The sequence below is a fragment of the Temnothorax curvispinosus genome, unplaced genomic scaffold (genome assembly GCF_003070985.1).
Source record: "Temnothorax curvispinosus isolate PA1 unplaced genomic scaffold, ASM307098v1 QBEX01011715.1, whole genome shotgun sequence".
In the NCBI taxonomy this organism is placed as follows: Eukaryota; Metazoa; Arthropoda; class Insecta; order Hymenoptera; family Formicidae; genus Temnothorax; species Temnothorax curvispinosus.
Window position 1 is genome coordinate 8,145 of NW_020221495.1, and position 18,858 is coordinate 27,002.

General features: G+C 48.8%; 1 protein-coding gene across 1 annotated transcript; it reads right to left on the reverse strand.

Annotated features, from left to right (window-relative positions):
- Positions 1-3,642: 3,642 nt before the first annotated feature.
- LOC112461756 lies at positions 3,643-7,462 on the reverse strand. Its single transcript, XM_025027135.1, has 3 exons — positions 7,040-7,462; positions 6,624-6,983; positions 3,643-3,942 (listed from the first exon to the last, which is right to left on the reverse strand). Exons 1-3 carry the CDS (start codon positions 7,460-7,462, stop codon positions 3,643-3,645), a joined length of 1,083 nt encoding a protein of 360 aa, XP_024882903.1.
- Positions 7,463-18,858: the final 11,396 nt, after the last annotated feature.

Here is an 18,858-nt window from a genome sequence, read left to right on the forward strand (position 1 = left end):
GCCATCAGAGGGCGTTGTCACGTGACTTCTTGGCGCCTGTCTTGAGACTCTTTAGGTTATTAGTGTTATCACATATCAGTACATGCAGTTATCAAATGTTAAGCAAAGCTGTTTATAAATTAATTAGTTGCATAGGAAGAAAGAAGTTAGTTAAAGTCATTATTATCATTATAGTCTGTCATCATAAAATTTTATTTTGTCACAGCAGTAAGTAAATGAAATAACTTCTGAGCCAAAATGTACGCAGGGATTTGATTGTATATCAATGTAATGTTATTTTTAGATGACTAAACCGCAATATACCCAAAAGTTTCGTCATGAGTGGCTTTAGGATCCTTTTTTAAAAGATTGGTTGATAGCAGTAGAATCAACAGGAGCACTGCTGTCTAAATGTAAAATGTGTTATAAAATATTGAATAATCACTATGGCTTATTTAAAAAACATACAGCATCAAAGAAACATCAGGAGATGAAAAAAATTATTGTTGGTTCTACACAACCTAAAATAAAAGAAAAGGTAAAGGAAAATCATGACAAGAAAGTAGCAGAGGCTGGACTTGCTTTGCTTATAACAAATCATACATCAATTAATCAAATTGATCACTGAAGTAATTTGTGCAAGAACGTATTCAAGAATTGTCCTGCAGAATTCGGTTTACAAATACATCGGACAAAATGCACAAACATAATAAAAAATGTATTAGCGCCCTTTTTTAAAGAGGACTTAAGACATGACATTGGAAACTCGTCATCTAGTATACTTATTGACGAATCAACTGATATATCCGTAAAGAAGTTTTTGAGTATTGTTATCATTTATTTCAGTCAAAAATCTAATCGTGTAGTAACAACCTATTTTGATTTCTCAAATTTCTCAGCCACGTCAATTGTTGAAACTATAAAAAAAATTCTTAGAGAATATAAGTTAAATTTAAATAACCTTATTGGAATTGGGACAGATAATGCATCAGTTATGGTAGGAGTAAATAACGGAGTATATGCTCAATTAAAAACGGAAATTCCACATTTAATATTAGTAAAATGTGTATGCCATTCTGTTCAGCTTGCAGCATCTCATTAGGGAAACTTATGATTGGTTTTCGAGATCTACATCAAGAAAAAAATATTATGAAAATTTATATAAAACTTTAAATGATGGGCCACAACCTCTAAAAATTGTTCAGTCATGTCAAACAAGATGGTTATCAATTGACCCAGCAGTAGCGAGAATTGTAAATCAGTGGATAGAATTGAAACTATTATTCGAAATTGCTCGATATAATGAAAGGTGTTATACTGCAGAAACTTTGTATAATCTTTACAAGGATGATAAAAACTATATTTATGTTTTTTAAAAATAATTTTAAATGATGTTCATTGAGTAAATAAATTATTTGAAAGTAATGATGTTGATCCGTTAAAATTACTTAATGAACTAACGTTATTAATAGAGTCACTTATTAATAAGATAACAACTCCTAGACAAAAACAGATTGATATTTTTAAAAATAACTTTTTATCATACCCTGATAGAAATTGTTATTTAGGCTGCTTATGTGAAAACTCAATTCAAACAATGAAAGGCAAAGGGAAATTATCATTAAAAGAAGAAAAGTTACTTAGGAAAAGGATGGTCAATTTTGTTGTTTCTTTAATAAATGAGTTAAAGCAAAGATTATATATATACCAGAAAATATAGCTGTACTTAAGGTGGTTGAGCTAGTACCATATAAGTCAATATAAGGCCTAAATTTTATTTTAAGAAAAACCATTTTTATGGATATATTCTAGACACTTGTATAATTACTGGTTTTATAATGTAACTTTTCATTCGATTATGTATCAATTTATCTACTGATAAATGTAAACAGTTCAAGATTTGACTTCAATTGACATTCGTACAAGAGAAATGTTGCATTGCATCTCTTCGCTGTAGGCAGCTATCGTGCCAGTGCCATGTGTTTGAGTGAGGTTATGTATTGTTTATGTTGAAAAATAATGCAAGGTAACAAACAATTTCGATAACGAAAGATTTGCTTGCAAAAGAATAGTGCTGTGAAAAGAAAAACACTACACGGCGCGGCGTTGCCACATATTCACGTCGCGTACAGTTGATCGAAAGGCCGACAAGAAACGCGACAATTCATCAACTTTTGATTGAATTTGTGGCCTTATTACACGTCAACGTCGTTTTGTTTTATACTCAACAAGTGCTAGAAAAATCAAATAATGTTATTTTCAGTTTTTTGAACTTGTTTCTTTACAGACAGTGAGTGAAATTCTCGAAAAATGTATGTTTCCGATACAACCTATGTTAAAAATGCCAACTTTGAGATGTAATATCTCAAAAACTAGACGTCAGATCTTCTCAAAATTGCAAATTTAAGCGCGCGTATTTAGGTTTTCTTTATAACATATTTTTAATTCGAATTTTTTTCTTTGACATGCTCTGATGGCCCAATCACCTTAAAATGATTTCTAATATTAGTGTAGATAAATCATTATCTCATAATCGTCCATCTTTGGTCGAGCTTTTAAAACACTTTTCTTATAACGATGAGAAAATCGACAAAATGTTAGACTCATGGAACAAAATACATCTTATAAAATGGAATAACACTACAGAGACAAAAACATTTTGGTATGAAGTTATTTTATATAAAAATGCTGCAGGCCAAAATCTATTTTATGATTTGGCTATGTTTGCTTTAAAAATGTTAAGTCTACCTCATTCCAATGCAGACGTAGAAAGACTATTTAGTCAACTCAATTTAATAAAAAATAAGTTAAGGAATAGATTGGAGGCAGATACTGTAAAGGATATAATATATATAAGAGCTGCATTAAAACGTTATAATAAATGTTTTAATTTTGACTTACTAAAATATATAATAGATAAAATGAAAACAAATAAAACATATAAAGAAAATGCAATACCTAATTTTTATTTTAATTTTATTTTTGATAACTGTTCTTGAATAAATAAATATTTTATTGTAATGGTTGATATTATTTTCATAAATTAAGTATAAATACTTAAGAAGAATATATAAGAAAAAATATTGTAGAACATAAATATTTAACAAAAATAAATTTATTAATTTATTTGTGTTTCAGAGTACACAGTACACAGTACAGAGTACACAGTCTCCTTCGGAGCTGGTACGCTCTTCTTGAAGAACCGGGAATAGAGGACACTGGATATGGAAATAAATGCGGTGTGACCGTTTAACAGTGTCTTTATTTAACGATCGAGGCAGGCGACGTCTGATCGGCCGTAGAATGGATACGGGTTCACTTCGATAATCTCCTCAAAATATGTGTGGTTTGGACACGTTCCGACGACGAACTGACTTTCGGTATACGCGAGCTCGACTGACGAACTCTCGGGTATTCGCCGATCATTCTGTTTAAATGCCGTTTTGCGTGATCCCCGTGTGAGCCTCGCATGCTCGCGTTCTATTTATCTCGAAATATACAATTTCGATCTTCGCAAGGAATTTAGCCGGGCTCGAGGACTCTTCGATTCTCTCGCGTCAGCATAACTTTAATTCATTCCGAAACACACCGCCCGCTTCGAATTTTACATTCGATGATAAGTATTAACTCGCCTTAGGTACAATAAATTATCGCTACATTTCGCTACATTTGGTCGTCATCGACCTCGCCTTCGTTACATGGTTCAGTGTTGACGCCGTCCGCCATGGCGGAACTTTGCGAGAAGTTTATGTCGATCGGAAGAAAACATAATTTTACAATGGGTCGCTTGTATTGAGAACGCGCAGTTTTCACTGTGACTACCTGGGTGAGTCCGTCAACTCCGGGATGACATGCCGTTATGCGGCCGAGCTCCCATCGACACGGGGGTGCAAGCGCGTTTTGCATGAGCACCATTTGGCCGACTTTGGCGGACTCATGTGCTACCCTCCATTTTGGCCTCTGCTACAAAGTAAGCGCATAGTCATTTGACCACGATTTCCAAAATAATTCGGTGATACGTTGGAAGAGCTGCCACCGTGACAATCGTGCCTCATTGAGCTCGAGAACACTGGGTTCCGGGGCGGCGAGAAGGGGGCTTCCGATGAGGAAATGTCCAGATTCTCGGACATTGCCACGATTGGGCGGGAATTCAGACAAGCTTCGATGCGAAACAACACTGTGACGAGCTCCTCGAACGTAAGGGTATATGATCCGATACATCCGCTTTAGGTGATACTTCACGCTGCGTACCGCAGCTTCCCACAGCCCTCCGAAATGCGGAGCGGAGGGCGGTAGGAAGTGCCAGGTAGTGCCTTCGGAGGCCATCTAATTTAAAAAATTCGGATCTTTGGTCGCGACTTTAGCCGCGGTTTTGAGTTTGCGATCGGCGCCCTGGAATGTTGTTCCATTATCGGAGTAAATTGATCTTGGAAATCTGCGACGAGATACGAAGCGGGCAAATGCAGCGAGGAACGCGGGGGTGGAGTAATCGCTGACAAGTTCGAGGTGTATCGCCTTTGTAGTCATACAGATAAACACGGAAATGTAGGTTTTATGGGCCTTATGGCCACGGCCTTTCGCTGTACGTACTAACACGGGACCGGCGAAGTCGACCCCGGTGTGAGCGAATGCTCGGATGGAGCGATTTACGCGAACGCGTGGGAGGTCGCCCATGAGTTCGCTTGGGATGGGCGCTCGTTCTCGAGTACAAACGACGCATTTGTATAAGACGGCGCGGACGAGCAAACGCGCTTGTAATATCCAATACTTTTCGCGAAGCAAGGACAGTGTTAACTGCGATCCGGCATGCAGCGCTCGCAAATGAGTGTCGCGAATGATCAGTTTTACTAATAGGTGATCCCTTAGGACTATCGGGTGACGTGCGTTCTCGTCGATGTCTGCGTGTCGAAGTCGGCCTCCGACACGGATAAGCCGTTGGTCGTCGAGAAACGGATTAAGCGGAAGAAAAGAACTCGATTTTGGGATAGGAACTGCGTTTGTGTGAAGTTATTTTGATCGGGAACATGTCGGCTTGGATTGTCCGTAACCAAAAGTTTTCCGCAGAGTCGATCTCGTAGGATTGTAGGATAACGACGGACGAAGGGGGGGTCGGCTGCGCGGCCCTTTGATAAGCTTGGATGTTCTTGACGAAGCGCTAAATGTAGGCGGTGACTCTTAACAATTTCGACCACGACGAATATCGCGTTGATAGGTCCCAGGATTGAACGACGGTCGACTGTTGTTGTCGTTCTTCGAGCGTGGTACTCGGTTCTAACGAGGGGGCATCATTTGGCCATTGTTCTGGAGTTTTGGTCATCCAGGAGGGACCTGACCACCACAAGTAGTTCGAGGCCAGCTCCGCGGGAGAGATCAGAGATCCCACGTGACGCGCAGTCGGCAGGATTTTCATCAGTGGACACGTGACGCCAGGGTGTGTTCGAGAGCCTCGCTTGAATATCCGCGACACGATTCGCCACGAATGTCTTCCAGTGAGCTGGTGAGCGCCTCAGCCAGGCCAGAGCCACTTTGGCGGCGATCCAGCAGTGTTTCGGTACGTTTGGCATATCGAACGACATGCAAACAAATTGGAGGAGTCTGGCGAGCAGCTGAGCCGCACAGAGTTCGAGTCGAGGGACGCTCATTGGTTTTAGCGGAGCGACCTTGGATTTTGCTGCTAGCATTGTCACAGTCACAGTACCGTCCATTGATACAACGCGAAGGTATACTACCGCAGCGTAGGCCTTTGTGGATGCGTCAGAGAATCCATGTAACTCCTTCTGGAGCGCATGATGTCCGCATTGAGTCCAGCGTGGAATAGTTACCCTTTCAAGTTCCGGGAGCTGCTCATAATATCGTCGCCATTGCTCGAGAAGATTGGACGGGACTGGTTCGTCCCAATTACACTTTGACGCCCAAAGTTGTTGCATTAAAATTTTCGCTTGGCCTAGCCAAGAGGATCGGACAGTTTGGCGATAGCGGATAGAATCGTTCGTTTTGTTTCTCCTGGCGCGTTTGACCTGTTCACCTGGAATTGAAATACATCGCGGTCCGGATTCCAAGTAAGGCCGATTTTTATCCTTTCATCCTCGCGTAGTTCTCGACTTTGAGCCAGGCGGTGATTATTAGGGTCGATATCCTTGAGAAGGTCGGACGAATTGCTTGCCCATTTGCGAAGAGTAAATCCGCCTTTGTCAAGGAGAGACACGACTTGGTCTCGAGTTTGCCGAGCGAGGATCTTGTCATCTGCGCCAAACGTAAAATCGTTTATATATCGTTTCCGCATGAGCACGGGAATGACAAGCGGAAATGCGGCTCCGTGGTCGACGACGAGCTGTATCATGACTCTCAGAGCTTGGTTAGGAACAGAGGCGGTACCATATGTAACCGTGCATAAGATATATGTTAATACGGGAGAATCTGGATGTGGCCGCCAGAAAATCCATTGGTAATCACGATCGGGAGGATGGACAATTAAGGATCTGCCGGTACATTTTCGTCATGTCGGCGGAATAAACGTACCGATATAGACGCCACTGTAAAATGACAGAAGCGAGATTTGTTTGGAGCTTGCGGCCAACAAGGAGGTGGTCGTTAAAAGAAGTGCCGTTTGTGGTTGGGCTTGACGCGTTAAACACGACACGAACTCGGATTGTTGCGCTACTCTTCCAGAAAACAGCGTGATGAGGGATGAACACAATCTGCGTCGGATCACTAGGCTTCTCGTTATCTGGAACTCGTTGCATATGCTCAAGATCGGCATATTCCTTGAGGAACGCGTGGTATTCGGCGGCTTTCGTCGGTTCCTGCTTTAGGCGGTTTTCTGCGCGAAGGTAGTTTTGTAGGGCCGAGTTACGAGATTCTCCGATAGAGATGGAAGGCCCGTTTTTAAAGGGTAGTCTGACGACGTAGCGCCCGTCAGGGTTTTGATAGTGCGTGCGTAGGAAATGATCCTCGCACGCTTGGTCTTCCGGAGTTAACTGGGTCGTGTGGGATATCTCCTCCACCTCCCAAAGAGGCGCATGTTGTAATCGAGATCTTCATCTATGGAGGCATGATGTACGTCGATCCGTTGGCCGGGTCGCTCTCCACCCGTTGGTCCGGAAATAATCCATCCCAGAACAGTGTTTTGCGCTATAGGTTTATTCGCGGCGCCCTTCCGGACCCCGTCGAGAATTAACGCGCCGAACGAGTCGGCGCCAATGAGGACGTCGATCGGGTCGGATTCCGCGAAATTCTGATCGACTAGGTTGAGATCCTTTAGGTGTGGCCATTGAATCCGAAAACTGCTACGATTGGGCAAGTACCGCGTTAGTGACTTTAAAACTAATGCGGAAGTGGAATAAGCAGGAGTGTCCGACGCGCTCGGAGTGATCGTGATGAGAGCAGCCTGCCGGACGGAGGTGTGCGTCTCTCCAATGCCGGTCACACTGATCGAGGTGCGAACCTTCGGAAGGCGCAAAGATTGAGCCAAGTTCTGGGTCATAAACGACGCAGCTGATCCTTGATCGATTAAGGCGCGCACGATTTGAAATCGACCCTGGTCGGAATAAACTCTAACTCGAGCGGTTGCAAGGAAAATTGGCTGGGTGGGGGGAATGGATTTGGCGACAACATGAGATACGATATCGACAGTGGAATCTTCGGGCTTTTTTCCAGCGGGCCGATAAACTTTGGCGCGAGTTTTGCGTTAAATGACGCGCTTTTGTCGGGCGGTCCCGCTTCCACACCCATTTTGTGACTCTCGGTCTCCATTCTTGGCGGCGGAGGTTGTAGTGCTTCTCCTGGTGCTGGAACGCGCGCGCCAACTGAATTTTTACGAGATTGTATGTCTCGGTCAGGCGGCGGTGGAGTGCCGACGGCGGGATTGGAGTGTCGCGCGGAGTATCTTCCCCGGAGCGTCGTAATTCGCGGCTGTGATTCAAATACGCGGGCGTGTAACCGGTCGCGTCGTGCGTCGCGGTGTTGTACGCGAACTGGAGCTCGGGCAGGTTTTCGTCCCAGGCTTTATGTCACTTCGCGTATTGCGCGATCATTGTTTTAATTACGCGGTTAGTGCGCTCCACGGGGTTGCAGTGGGGCGCGTATGCCGGGGTGAATCGGTGACTAATCCCGCAATCGTCTAGCAACTTTGCGAGTTGCCTTGATTTCAGCTGGGTGCCATTATCCGACAGGATTTCGTCCGGGCATCCATGACGGAGGATAATGGCCTCAGTGATAGATTTCACGATGGCCGGTGCAGTAGCTCGGCGCAGCAGTCGGAGTTCGACCCATTTCGTGAATCGGTCCTGCATATTTAGGAGCCACACGTGGCCGGCGACGGATCGCGGGAGCGGACCGACGAGGTCAATGGTGACCTGCTGCTATGGGTGATCGAGGGTGGTCGGGTGTAGCTGGCCGGCCGGTTTCTCCTGCGCGACTTTGTGCGCCAGGCATGTCGGGCATTCCCTCACGTACCGGGCGATATCGCGGAACATTCCGGGCCAGTAATAGCGGAGCGCGATTCTCGCGATCGTCTTGGCGATCCCCAAGTGGCCGGCTGTGGGCGCGTGGTGGTAGCGCTCGAGGATCGTGGCGCGCTGGTCCTTCGGGACGTACTCCTTCCATTGTTCGCCCGCCGGAGTGTCCTTAAAGTCCAGGTTGTGGAGCACGTGCTTCCACAGCCGGCCGCGGTCGATTCGGAAGTCGGGTACCTCGTGCGGCGTGGCTTCGGCCGCGCGCCGCATTTACATGTACTACGGACATTTCGGTGCGGTAATGTTGAGGCTCCCTGGTTGCCGGGACAGGCGTCGGCTACCTTGTTGAGGGCCCCCTTTCGGTAATTCACGTCGAAATCGAACTGTTGCAATTGGAACGCCCACCTCCTCAGCCGACCGGACGGCGATTCTATCTTCTGCAGCCATTTTAAGGACTGGTGATCCGTGATCACCGTGAACCGGTATCCTTCGAGGTATCCGCGCATTCGCCCGATGCCCCATATCACCGCTAGGCACTCTAACTCGGTGGCGTTGTAATTGCGCTCGGCGCTATTCAATGTGCGGCTGGCGTACGCGATCACGCGCTCTCCCTCGGGAAAATACTGCGTCAGCACGGCCCCGAAGCTGGTGGTGTTGGCGTCGATCTGCAGGCAGAATTGTCGCGTGAAGTCGGGGCACGCGAGCACCGGGGCTGTCGTCAGGACCCTTTTTAGTGTCTCGAACGCGTCTTGCTCGGTTTCTCCCCAGGTCCACCGCGCCTGTTTGCGGGTCAACGCAGTGAGCGGTGTGGCGAAGGTTGCAAAGTCCTTAACGAACCGGCGGTACCAGGATGCGATCCCCAGGAATTGCCGGACCTGACGTACGTTCTGCGGGGCGGGCCAGTTCGCGACGACGCTGACCTTTTCGGGGTCGGTTCAAATACCGTCGCGGTCGATGATGTGGCCGAGATATTTGATTTGGTTGAGGCAGAATTGGCACTTTTTGGGGTTGATCCGCAGGTTGGCCTCACGGAGCCGGCGGAACACTTCGCGCATGATGCTCAGGTGTTTTTCAAATGTCTCGCTGATGATTACTATGTCATCCAGGTATACGAACACGGCCGGTTCCAACTTGGGGCTCAAGACGGTGTCGAGCAAGCGCTGGAACGTTGCCGGCGCCGAATGTAATCCGAACGGCATTACGGTGAATTGCATCAAGCCCTTGCCCGGGACGGTAAACGCGGTCACGGGTCGGCTCTCCCGTGAGAGCGGCACCTGCCAGTACCCGTTTTTCAAGTCAAGGGTAGTCAGGTATCGGGCCCCCCGGAGCTTATCTAGTGTCGCGGTGATCTGGGGCAGCGGGTAGGCACGGACTAGGGGAATCCGACTGTCTAATTAAAACAAAGCATTGCGATGGCCCTCGCGGGTGTTGACGCAATGTGATTTCTGCCCAGTGCTCTGAATGTCAACGTGAAGAAATTCAAGCAAGCGCGGGTAAACGGCGGGAGTAACTATGACTCTGTTAAGGCGTTTTCCTCTTCTTCTTCTTTTTCCTTGCTCTCTTTTTTGTTGGCTCTTGGAGCTATGTGGTGCATGGTACTGGCATTGGCCCCTGGTTGATCGACCCTAGTGGCTGATCCCGGGGGCTTTTTGCTTTAAACAGATTTTGAGATTTTGGAGAGGTTTGAGCAGCTTTAAGAGCTTTTGGGAGATATAAGATCCGTGGTGCATGGTATGCATTGGCCCCTGGTTGATCGGTCCTAATGGCTGATCCCGGGGGCTTTTTGTTTTAAACAGATTTTGAGATTTTAAAGAGGTTTGAGCCCCTGGTGACCATAGGTCCCGGGGGCTTTTTGCTTTAAGGACAAAGCAATACGCCGCCCCCGTGGACACTGGGCCGTCCCGGGGGCTTTTCGCTTTGAGCGTTTTGTAGGTGAGAGTCATGGTTGCTCGTTCACAAGGGGGCGCAGCCTGTCGTCTGCGCCCCAAGTTTGTCCCACCTCTACGATGGTGTCCGCTGGGTACCCGGCTTACCGGGGAGCTAACAGGGTTCAGGCGACTCGGGAGCATGCCCTGGGCTCTCGGCCGGTCTCGACCGGCGCCAGCGGGTTCATTCCCGTCAGGGCAACAGCGGGAGCATGCCCTGGGCTCTCGGCCAGTCTCGACTGGTGCCAGCGGGTTTCATTCCCGTCAGGGTAATAACGGGAGCATACCCTGGGCTCTCGGCCGGGATACCGGTGCCAGCGGGTTTCATTCCCGTCAGGGCAACATAGCTGGCTGTGGGCTAGCAACCCCTGTCGGCTTACTGGTAAGCGCTGGCAAAAATCAAGACGAAGCGTCGGACGACGGGGAACATGGCCCCATTCCCCTGGAGCACGGCCAGGGGGCTATTCGAAGACAACCAAGGCAAGAAATACAGGTCTGTGAACTATCGCTCCCCTTCAGAAGGGGATGCGAAAATTGCGCCGCAACTGGAGCGGGCGAGTATATGGCTCTCACTGTCAAAGATGAGGCCCGGCATATAGAGGAAGTGCACCCTCACCTGAGCATCAGGTACAAATGCGAACAATGTGGCAAGTCATACGCGTCGTATCGGGCGGCCGCATGCCACCTTCCAAAATGCCCAGCAGCCAGGGCAGGTGATGGGCAGCGAACCGTAGAGCAGGGCCGGTTCGTCTGCCCGGACTGTGACAGGAACTTCACCACACAACGAGGCCTGTCACAGCATCAGAGGCTGGTACACCCAGTGGCAAGAAACCGAGTGAGATCGGGCCAAGCTGCTCCGAAGGTAATGGAGCCGAGGAGAGGTAGAGTTTTCTCTGCTGAAGATGTGAGTAGAATGCTCGAGCTCGAGGTAGAGCTCAAGGATGAGACGAATATAGCAAAGGCTATGGCCTTGCTTATGTCGGAGAAAACCCTGAAACAAATAAGGGACAAGAGAAGTGAGGCGTGCTATAAAAAGTAGAAAAAGCAGCGCCTCGAGAGTCAAGAACCCCTCAGCGAGGAGGACCGACAAGCGGATGGTGCACCGCCAGAGGTCGACGATGTCTTTGTAGATCCGGAGGAGACCGAGGATGTCTTCTTAGATGCGGAGGAGATACCGTGCGATATATATAGCTTTGACAAATCAACGTCAACTGCACACTGGAGGCAAGCCTGCATTGAGGCGGTGCTTAAGGAGCTCAAGAGTAGTGAGCCCAAGGAATCGCTGGAATAACAGCAACACATTATCCAGCTCCTGACGGCAAAAAGTGAAGGTCAGGCAATAACGCAAGAGGAGGTAGACGCAGCCTATGAGATGGCGATCAGTTTGTTCCGTGCTCCGGAGTCGGGGAAAACAGGCGGTAATTCCCGAAGACACCGGAGTCGGAGGAAAGGACTTTCGGGAAGAAGTGAACGCAAAGCCCGAACTTATGCTCGTACACAAGAGTTGTATAGGAACAATTCCGCTATCCTCGCTAAGATGGTAAGAGAGGGTATGGATGTCCAGACGCTGGATTCAGGCGTTTCAGTGAGTCCAACAGTTGAGAGCGTCAAGAAGCTCTACGGAGAGCTATGGGGAAACCCGGGTCGATGTGATATTGGCCGGGAAGAGCGAGAGGCCACGGTGCCGTATAATCCAGCAGAGATTCTGCATCCTATCTCCAAGGAGGAGATTTTGAAGCGTTTCAAGGCTACACGGCTGAGGATGGCAGCCGGGCCTGACGGACTCCGCAAGGGAGATCTGATGAGAAACGAGGGAGGCTATATCCTCCACGCTATTTTTAATGTAATCATGCTGGCATTGAAACAACCGAGCGCGTGGCGCTGCAATAGAACAACACTATTGCTTAAAGAGGGGAAGGATCCCTCAGTAACGGCCAATTACAGGCCGATCACTATCTCCTCAATATTAAGCAGATCATATTGGGGTATCATGGATCAGCGTCTAAGGAATGTGGTTCACCTGAATGCACGGCAAAAAGGCTTTGTGCCGGAGATGGGATGTTATAATAACATCAACTTGCTGAACAAAGTTCTCGCACTAGCAAAGAAAGATAAAGGAATTGTAGCCACTCAGGTGGACATAGCCAAGGCGTTTGATAGCCTCCCGCACCCTGTTATCAGGTACGCCTTACTCGGAAAAGGGTTGCCGGAGGAAGTGGTGGCATGATAATAGATTCGTATAAAGGAGCCAAAACCACCATGAAATGTCGTGACGAAACGTTCGACATTGACTTGAGAAAAGGAGTTAAGCAAGGAGACCCTCTGTCTCCGCTTATTTTCAACGTCTGCATGGATTTGATTATAGACAGACTTGAAAGAATGGAAGGCTTCCAAATCAAGGACGGCCTGAGTATGTCGTGCCTGGCCTTTGCCGACGATATAATACTCATTGCAAACACTAGAAAAGCGGCGAGTCGGCTTATGGATGAGCTCGTCGGCTTCCTTTCACGATGGGGAATGGCACTATCAATTGAGAAGTGCGTTGCTTTTGGTATTGTTACCACCAAAATTAATTAGTATATGGTGGATCCAGAAATACACAGCAATGGCGAGATGATCGCCTATTGCGGCCCTGCTCAGTGAATGCAATACCTAGGCATTCAGGTTACTCCGTGGGAAAGAGTAGTTACCAAGCACGCAATTGCGCGGCTAAGGGACACGCTCCCAAGAATTAAAAGGCTACCCCTGAAGCCACATCAGAAAGTTGAACTTTTGGCGCGGTATGTTTTGCCGCACTTTTTGTATGCCTTCACCGCGGGCACAGTAAGTGCCATAGAATTAAGTGAACTGGACCAAACACTAAGGACGGCTGTGAAAGACTATCTGCACCTTCCAATGTCTACAGCAGATGGTCTGCTATACGCGTCTAAGCGCGATGGCGGCATGGGTTTTTCCAAGCTTGGTATTGTTGTAACGTCCGCAATGTTAAAAGCTGGTTTTCGCTTTCTGAATAACAGCGATCCGGCGATCCAAGCCTTAGTAGTGGCGTCGGGGTTAAAGAACAAATTAAAGCGCTTGGCGCACGTGGCCAAACTGGGCTGGCCCTTAGAGTCGATCAAACAGATCGACGGCTATAAAAATAAGGCCAAAGCGAATGAATGGCACAAATAGGCGGAGTTACCGTCCCAAGGCAAAGGTGTGCCAGCCTATAAAGACGATAAGGTGGGTAATGAATGGTTATACCGGCCTAACCTGTTGAAACCTTCCAGGTATATTACGGCTCTTAAGTTAAGAGCCAATGTCGCGGCAAACAAGGTGTCGCTGAACAGAGCCACTAAGAACAGCGGCGTCATGTGCCGTAAGTGCAAGGCTCAACCCGAGACACTGGGTCATATACTGGGGCAGTGCGTGTACACCAAGTCTGGTCGTATTAAACGCCACAATGATATTCGAGACTTCATAGAGCGCCACGTTTTGGGGCAACGTGGAATGACGATAACGAAAGAAACTCGACTACAGGACCCCCATCTGAGGAATCTCCAACCAGACCTGATCATACAGTATCGGAAAAGGGTCTTTGTGGCTGATGTAACAATCTGCCATGAGGATGGCGATCTCTTAGAGAGAGGCAAGAGGGACAAGCTCGCCAAATATGCGTCTCTCATAGGCCCGCTTAAAGCCCAATTAGGGGCGAAAGACTGTATAATCCTCCCGATAATTATCGGGACAAGAGGAGCAATGCCCAAAGACACTGTTACCTGTCTTCGTAAATTGGGAATCAAAGACAGAGGCTCGCTGAGAACGCTAACACTCCAAGCACTCAGGAGCTCAGTGGAACTCTTCCATATGTTTATGGATTATAACGCGCCTTTGCGCCTCAACAGCAGCGATGCTGCAAATTAAAAACTCTTGGCACTAGCTCACTGATGTAATTTTATACATAAACGACGGTCTGGGACCTGATCCACCCAATATTTTACTTATTTATTTATTTATTCGGGAGCATTCTACACTCTCGATTTTAATCTATGCCGGCACTTTTGCCGTGGACATCAATGATGCGAGTCGCTCGGATGGGCACTGAGCGGCGGCAGAGCCGTGTGACCAAACCACGCCGGCACACGGGCGGACGCCTCCACGTGGCTTTCCGCGGTAACGGCAATACACTAAGCCGGCCAAGTTCCGTTTCCCCAAGTAGGGGACTCTGCTTAAATAATTTTTCCAGCCCGTACGCAAGAATCCCGCGGCAGATCAGTCAGATGGGTTTTCCTCTTGCGGGAGGACTTGCCAAGAGTGCTAGATAGGCCAGTTACTATAAGATAGGTGATAATAAAGAACGAAAGTTATGCTGGATCTCGTATCCTTGTTATTGGGTAACCCGTTGCGCAGATGAACGACCCAATAGTCAACCTGCAGGGTCGCTCGAGCCGGGACCCGTTGTTATCAGGAACCGCACTGCCCCGAAGCGGTAAGACGCGCCAAAAGGACGTGATGCAAATAGCCAAATGCTTTGTCATCTAATTAGTGACGCGCATGAATGGATTAACGAGATTCCCACTGTCCCTATTTACTATCTAGCGAAACCACTGCCAAGGGAACGGGCTTGGAAAAATTAGCGAGGAAAGAAGACCCTGTTGAGCTTGACTCTAGTCTGGCACTGTAAGGCGTCCTTTTCGGTCGCGTCGTTCACCTGGCGGGAATCAATGCAGAACCGCGGTTTGCCGTCTTTTTTCCGCACGATGACGACCGGCGAGCTCCAGGCGCTGTGCGAGGGTTCGATAACCCCGTCGCGGAGCATTTTGTCAACCTCGGCGTCGATGATGGCTTGCATGGCTGGGATACGCGGCCGATATCGTTGTTTAATCGGGCGGTCCGTCTTTACGCGGATTAGCCCAGTCAATAGAGCCCAAAAAAACCGCTGAAATGGAATTAATTCCGAGAAGCGATTTTTTTTCTTTGACTGTTTTGGAGGGTCATGGGTAGTCTAAAACCGGATTTTCGGGATTCTAACCCTGGAGCGTTAGCCGCCATTTTGATTAGAAGGGTGATTTTGTAAATATCTCGCTTATTTTTAACTTTAGAGTGAAAGTGGTAATAACCAAACTTGTAGAAAATTTAATACTCTACAATTTTGGTCCTTATCATTTTTTACCTAGAATCGATATTTTGGGTCTTAGACTCGAAAGTGGGGGGTAAAATTTTATTATTTTTTTTTAATTTTTTAAATAAACGCGCCATAAACTCTACTTCCGTGGTGATGTGGAAAAGATGTTTTTCATTATACCAAGTAAATTCAAAAAATAAAAAAAAATAAAATTTCACCCCCCCCACTTTCGAGTCTAAGACCCAAAATATCGATCCTAGATGAAAAATGATAAAGACCAAAATTGTAGAGTATTAAATTTTGTACAAGTTTGGTTATTACCACTTTTACTTTAAAGTTGAAAATAAGCAAGATATTTACAAAATTACCCTTCTAATCAAAATGGCGGCTAACGATCCAGGGTTAGAATCCCGAAAATCCGGTTTTAGACTATCCATGACCCTCCGAAACAGTAAAAAAAAAAATTGCTTCCCGGAATTAATTCAATTTAAATGTCTCTATTGACTGGGCTAGATGACGTGTTCGGCACGGTCGGTGGGGCCCCGCACGGCTTCGAATTGCGCCAGTTTGTCAGTCAAAAAATGGCGGAGGCGTTTCTCCTCCGGCGGCACGTTCCCTTCGGGCAGGTGCTCTACGGCGGCGGTCCGCGTTTCCGTGCTCGGCGCGATCGGGGACGGTATGGCGAAGTCTAACTTCGTCCATAAGTCGACACCGACAAGTATGTCGTACTCGAGCATCGGCATAATTTGGAATTGATGTTAAAACATCTTTCCTTGCACGGTAATCGGAAACGTCATCAAGCCCGGAACGGCGGTGCTCGACCCGTCGGCGAGGTATACGCGCCCGTCGACCGGTTGAATCGGAAAGTCCCGGGCAAGCCTATCGGCGGTGCGCGCGTTCACGAAGGATGCTTCGGATCCGGTATCTAGGAGGGCGTCGATGGGCTGTTTTGCCACCACGACGGTTAGGAACGGGCGCGGTTTGTATATTATTCGGAGGACCGGGGGGCGGCCGCTTTGTCCCCGGTCCGGGCGGCATTTCCCGGCGGCGGGTGGCAGTCTTTGGTGAAGACGCCATCCCGGCCGCACTGCGAGCAAAACCGGCGCGGCGGTCGTCGGCAATCGAAGCGGGTGTGGCCCCGCTGCTTGCACCGCCAGCAGCATTTGCGACGGTCGTAAGCCGCGGCGGCGACCGCGGGTTTCGGCACTATGGCTTGGCGGGTGCGCGTCTGTTCTTCAATGTGTTCAAATTCTTTCGCCAGGCGCAAAATGTCTCGGGTGCGAGTTACCGTGTCGCGGCGAATGTACATCTGGTATCGTGGGTGCATGTTGTTGTACAGCACCTCGATCTGGTCGTCTTCCGCGAATCCGGTGGCCCGGCGCATTATCGTGAGCATTTCGGTCGCGAATTTCCGGTAGGGCTCGTCCGGTTTCTGCAAGCGTGTCTGTATTTTGCGGACTAGTGTGGCGCGATATCGGCGCGGCAGGTAATATTCGCGGAAGTCGGCGCAAAAGTCCTCCCACCCCTGCCAGTTGGGGCGGTTGTTCCTGCACCAGAGAAGCGCGTCGCCTCGGAGCAATTCGGGTAGCCCCATCAGTAATTGCGCCCCGGAGTAATTATAGGCGTCTTTCAGTTCCTCGAGCCGCTCGATGAAGGTCACCGGGTCTTTCCCGTCAAAGTGGCTCCCCCATTTACGTATCTAATCCATGACCTGGGCGGGTGTCTCGCTGGGGCGATCATTCGCGGTCGGGCGAAAGGGTTCAAACGGCGTCGTCATTGCCGGCGGCGTGTGGAAGGGCAGGTTTGGCGATGGCGGTGGGCGCGTGTCGATCGCCGGTATGCGTAGGTTTTCGGGCGGGTGTACGACAATCGTGGGTGTTGCCGGCGTCGGGCTGCCCCCCGCGACGGTGGATGGCACTGTTTCCGGGTGTTCGATCACGTACGCGCTTAAGCGCTGGCGCAGCTCGTCGACCGAGCCGTCGGGGTCCAGTTCGAGCTTGTCGAGCTCCGCGATAAGCTGGCTTTTCGCCAATTTATATATCCAAGATCTAGGCATGCTGTATCATTGATTACTGTCTCTCCGAACGGATCAAAACGGTCTCTGTTCGGACGCCATGTAACGGCCTAACTTTATCGTCAAACGCGGACTAGTTCGCCGGATCAGGAGTTCGACTGAAAGGCCCAGAGACGATAATCAGTTTGATCGCATACGTAATGATTTATTCAGTATTAGTCTATAAAGCGATGTAAGCGCGGTATTTGGTACAACATCTCCGGAACGGGCGGGGTTAAACGATATGTTGCGGAACACGGTATATTACAACGGCGAGATAGTGCAGGCGCACTCGGCGCCGTGCAGCGAGATAGCGAAAACGCGGTATTACAATAGTGTACGGAACGCGAGATATTACAACGGCAGGATGGTGCAGGCGCAGTCGGCGCGCTGCAGCGTGATAGCGAAACGCGGTATTACAGTAGATTACGGACTTGGTATATTACAACGGCAGGATAGTGCAGGCGCACTCGGCGCGATGCAGCGCGGTAACGCAAACGCGGTATTACAGTAGATTACGGACTCGGTATATTACAACGGATAGGTAGTGCTTGTGCACTCGATAACGAACGCGACATTACTATCGCTTCTAGCGCGCGTGGGGCCGCGTAGTGTATAGCGGAGGATTTCCGGAGCCCCGAGGCGGCGGCAGCAAGAGCCCTCGTTGCGAGGCCGAGCGTGCTCGACCCCGCGTAACCGTGCCGTCGGGGTTGAGGTGATGGAGTGCGGGGACACCTGAGAGCACTCAGTCGAGACTCGGAGCTCCGAACCTCGTCGGTGTGTCGCCCTGGGATTCGTAGGATAGGTTTTCGCCCGGAATAGCGGAATGCTGGAGATCAGACGAAGTGCCTTGCTATCGTCGGAGCGTCAGTTTATACAGCGCTCGGCGCGGTGGGTTCGCTAGAAGGCCGATCGTCAGGCGAGTCGCGCTGTGGTGGAGCGGCGCGACGCCGCGCGCTTGTCCTCGGTGAGGCTCGGCTCCCGTCGGCGTTCGTCGGGAGACACCGGTGCCGCGTTTGTCCCGCGCACACGGTGCATTTGAATGTAATAAAATGTGGGCGCACCGCGCCCTGGTCTTTGCCCGACTGATCGTCGGTCGGGCGGCATCCGGCGGTTGCTGGTCGGGAACGATGCTTGGCGAACGGAGTGCATCGTTACAAGTTGGCAACACTGATCCTCTTCCCCCTAATAGCTTCAACCGGAAATAAGTTGGCGCTGGAAGTTCATATTTTTGAAGTGAAACTTCTTTAGGCACGGTAGTGAGTTCGATTCGCGACACGAAAAAGTGTAACGGAAGTGAAACTTCTTTGGTACGGTAGTAAGTTCGATTGTGCGACACGAAAA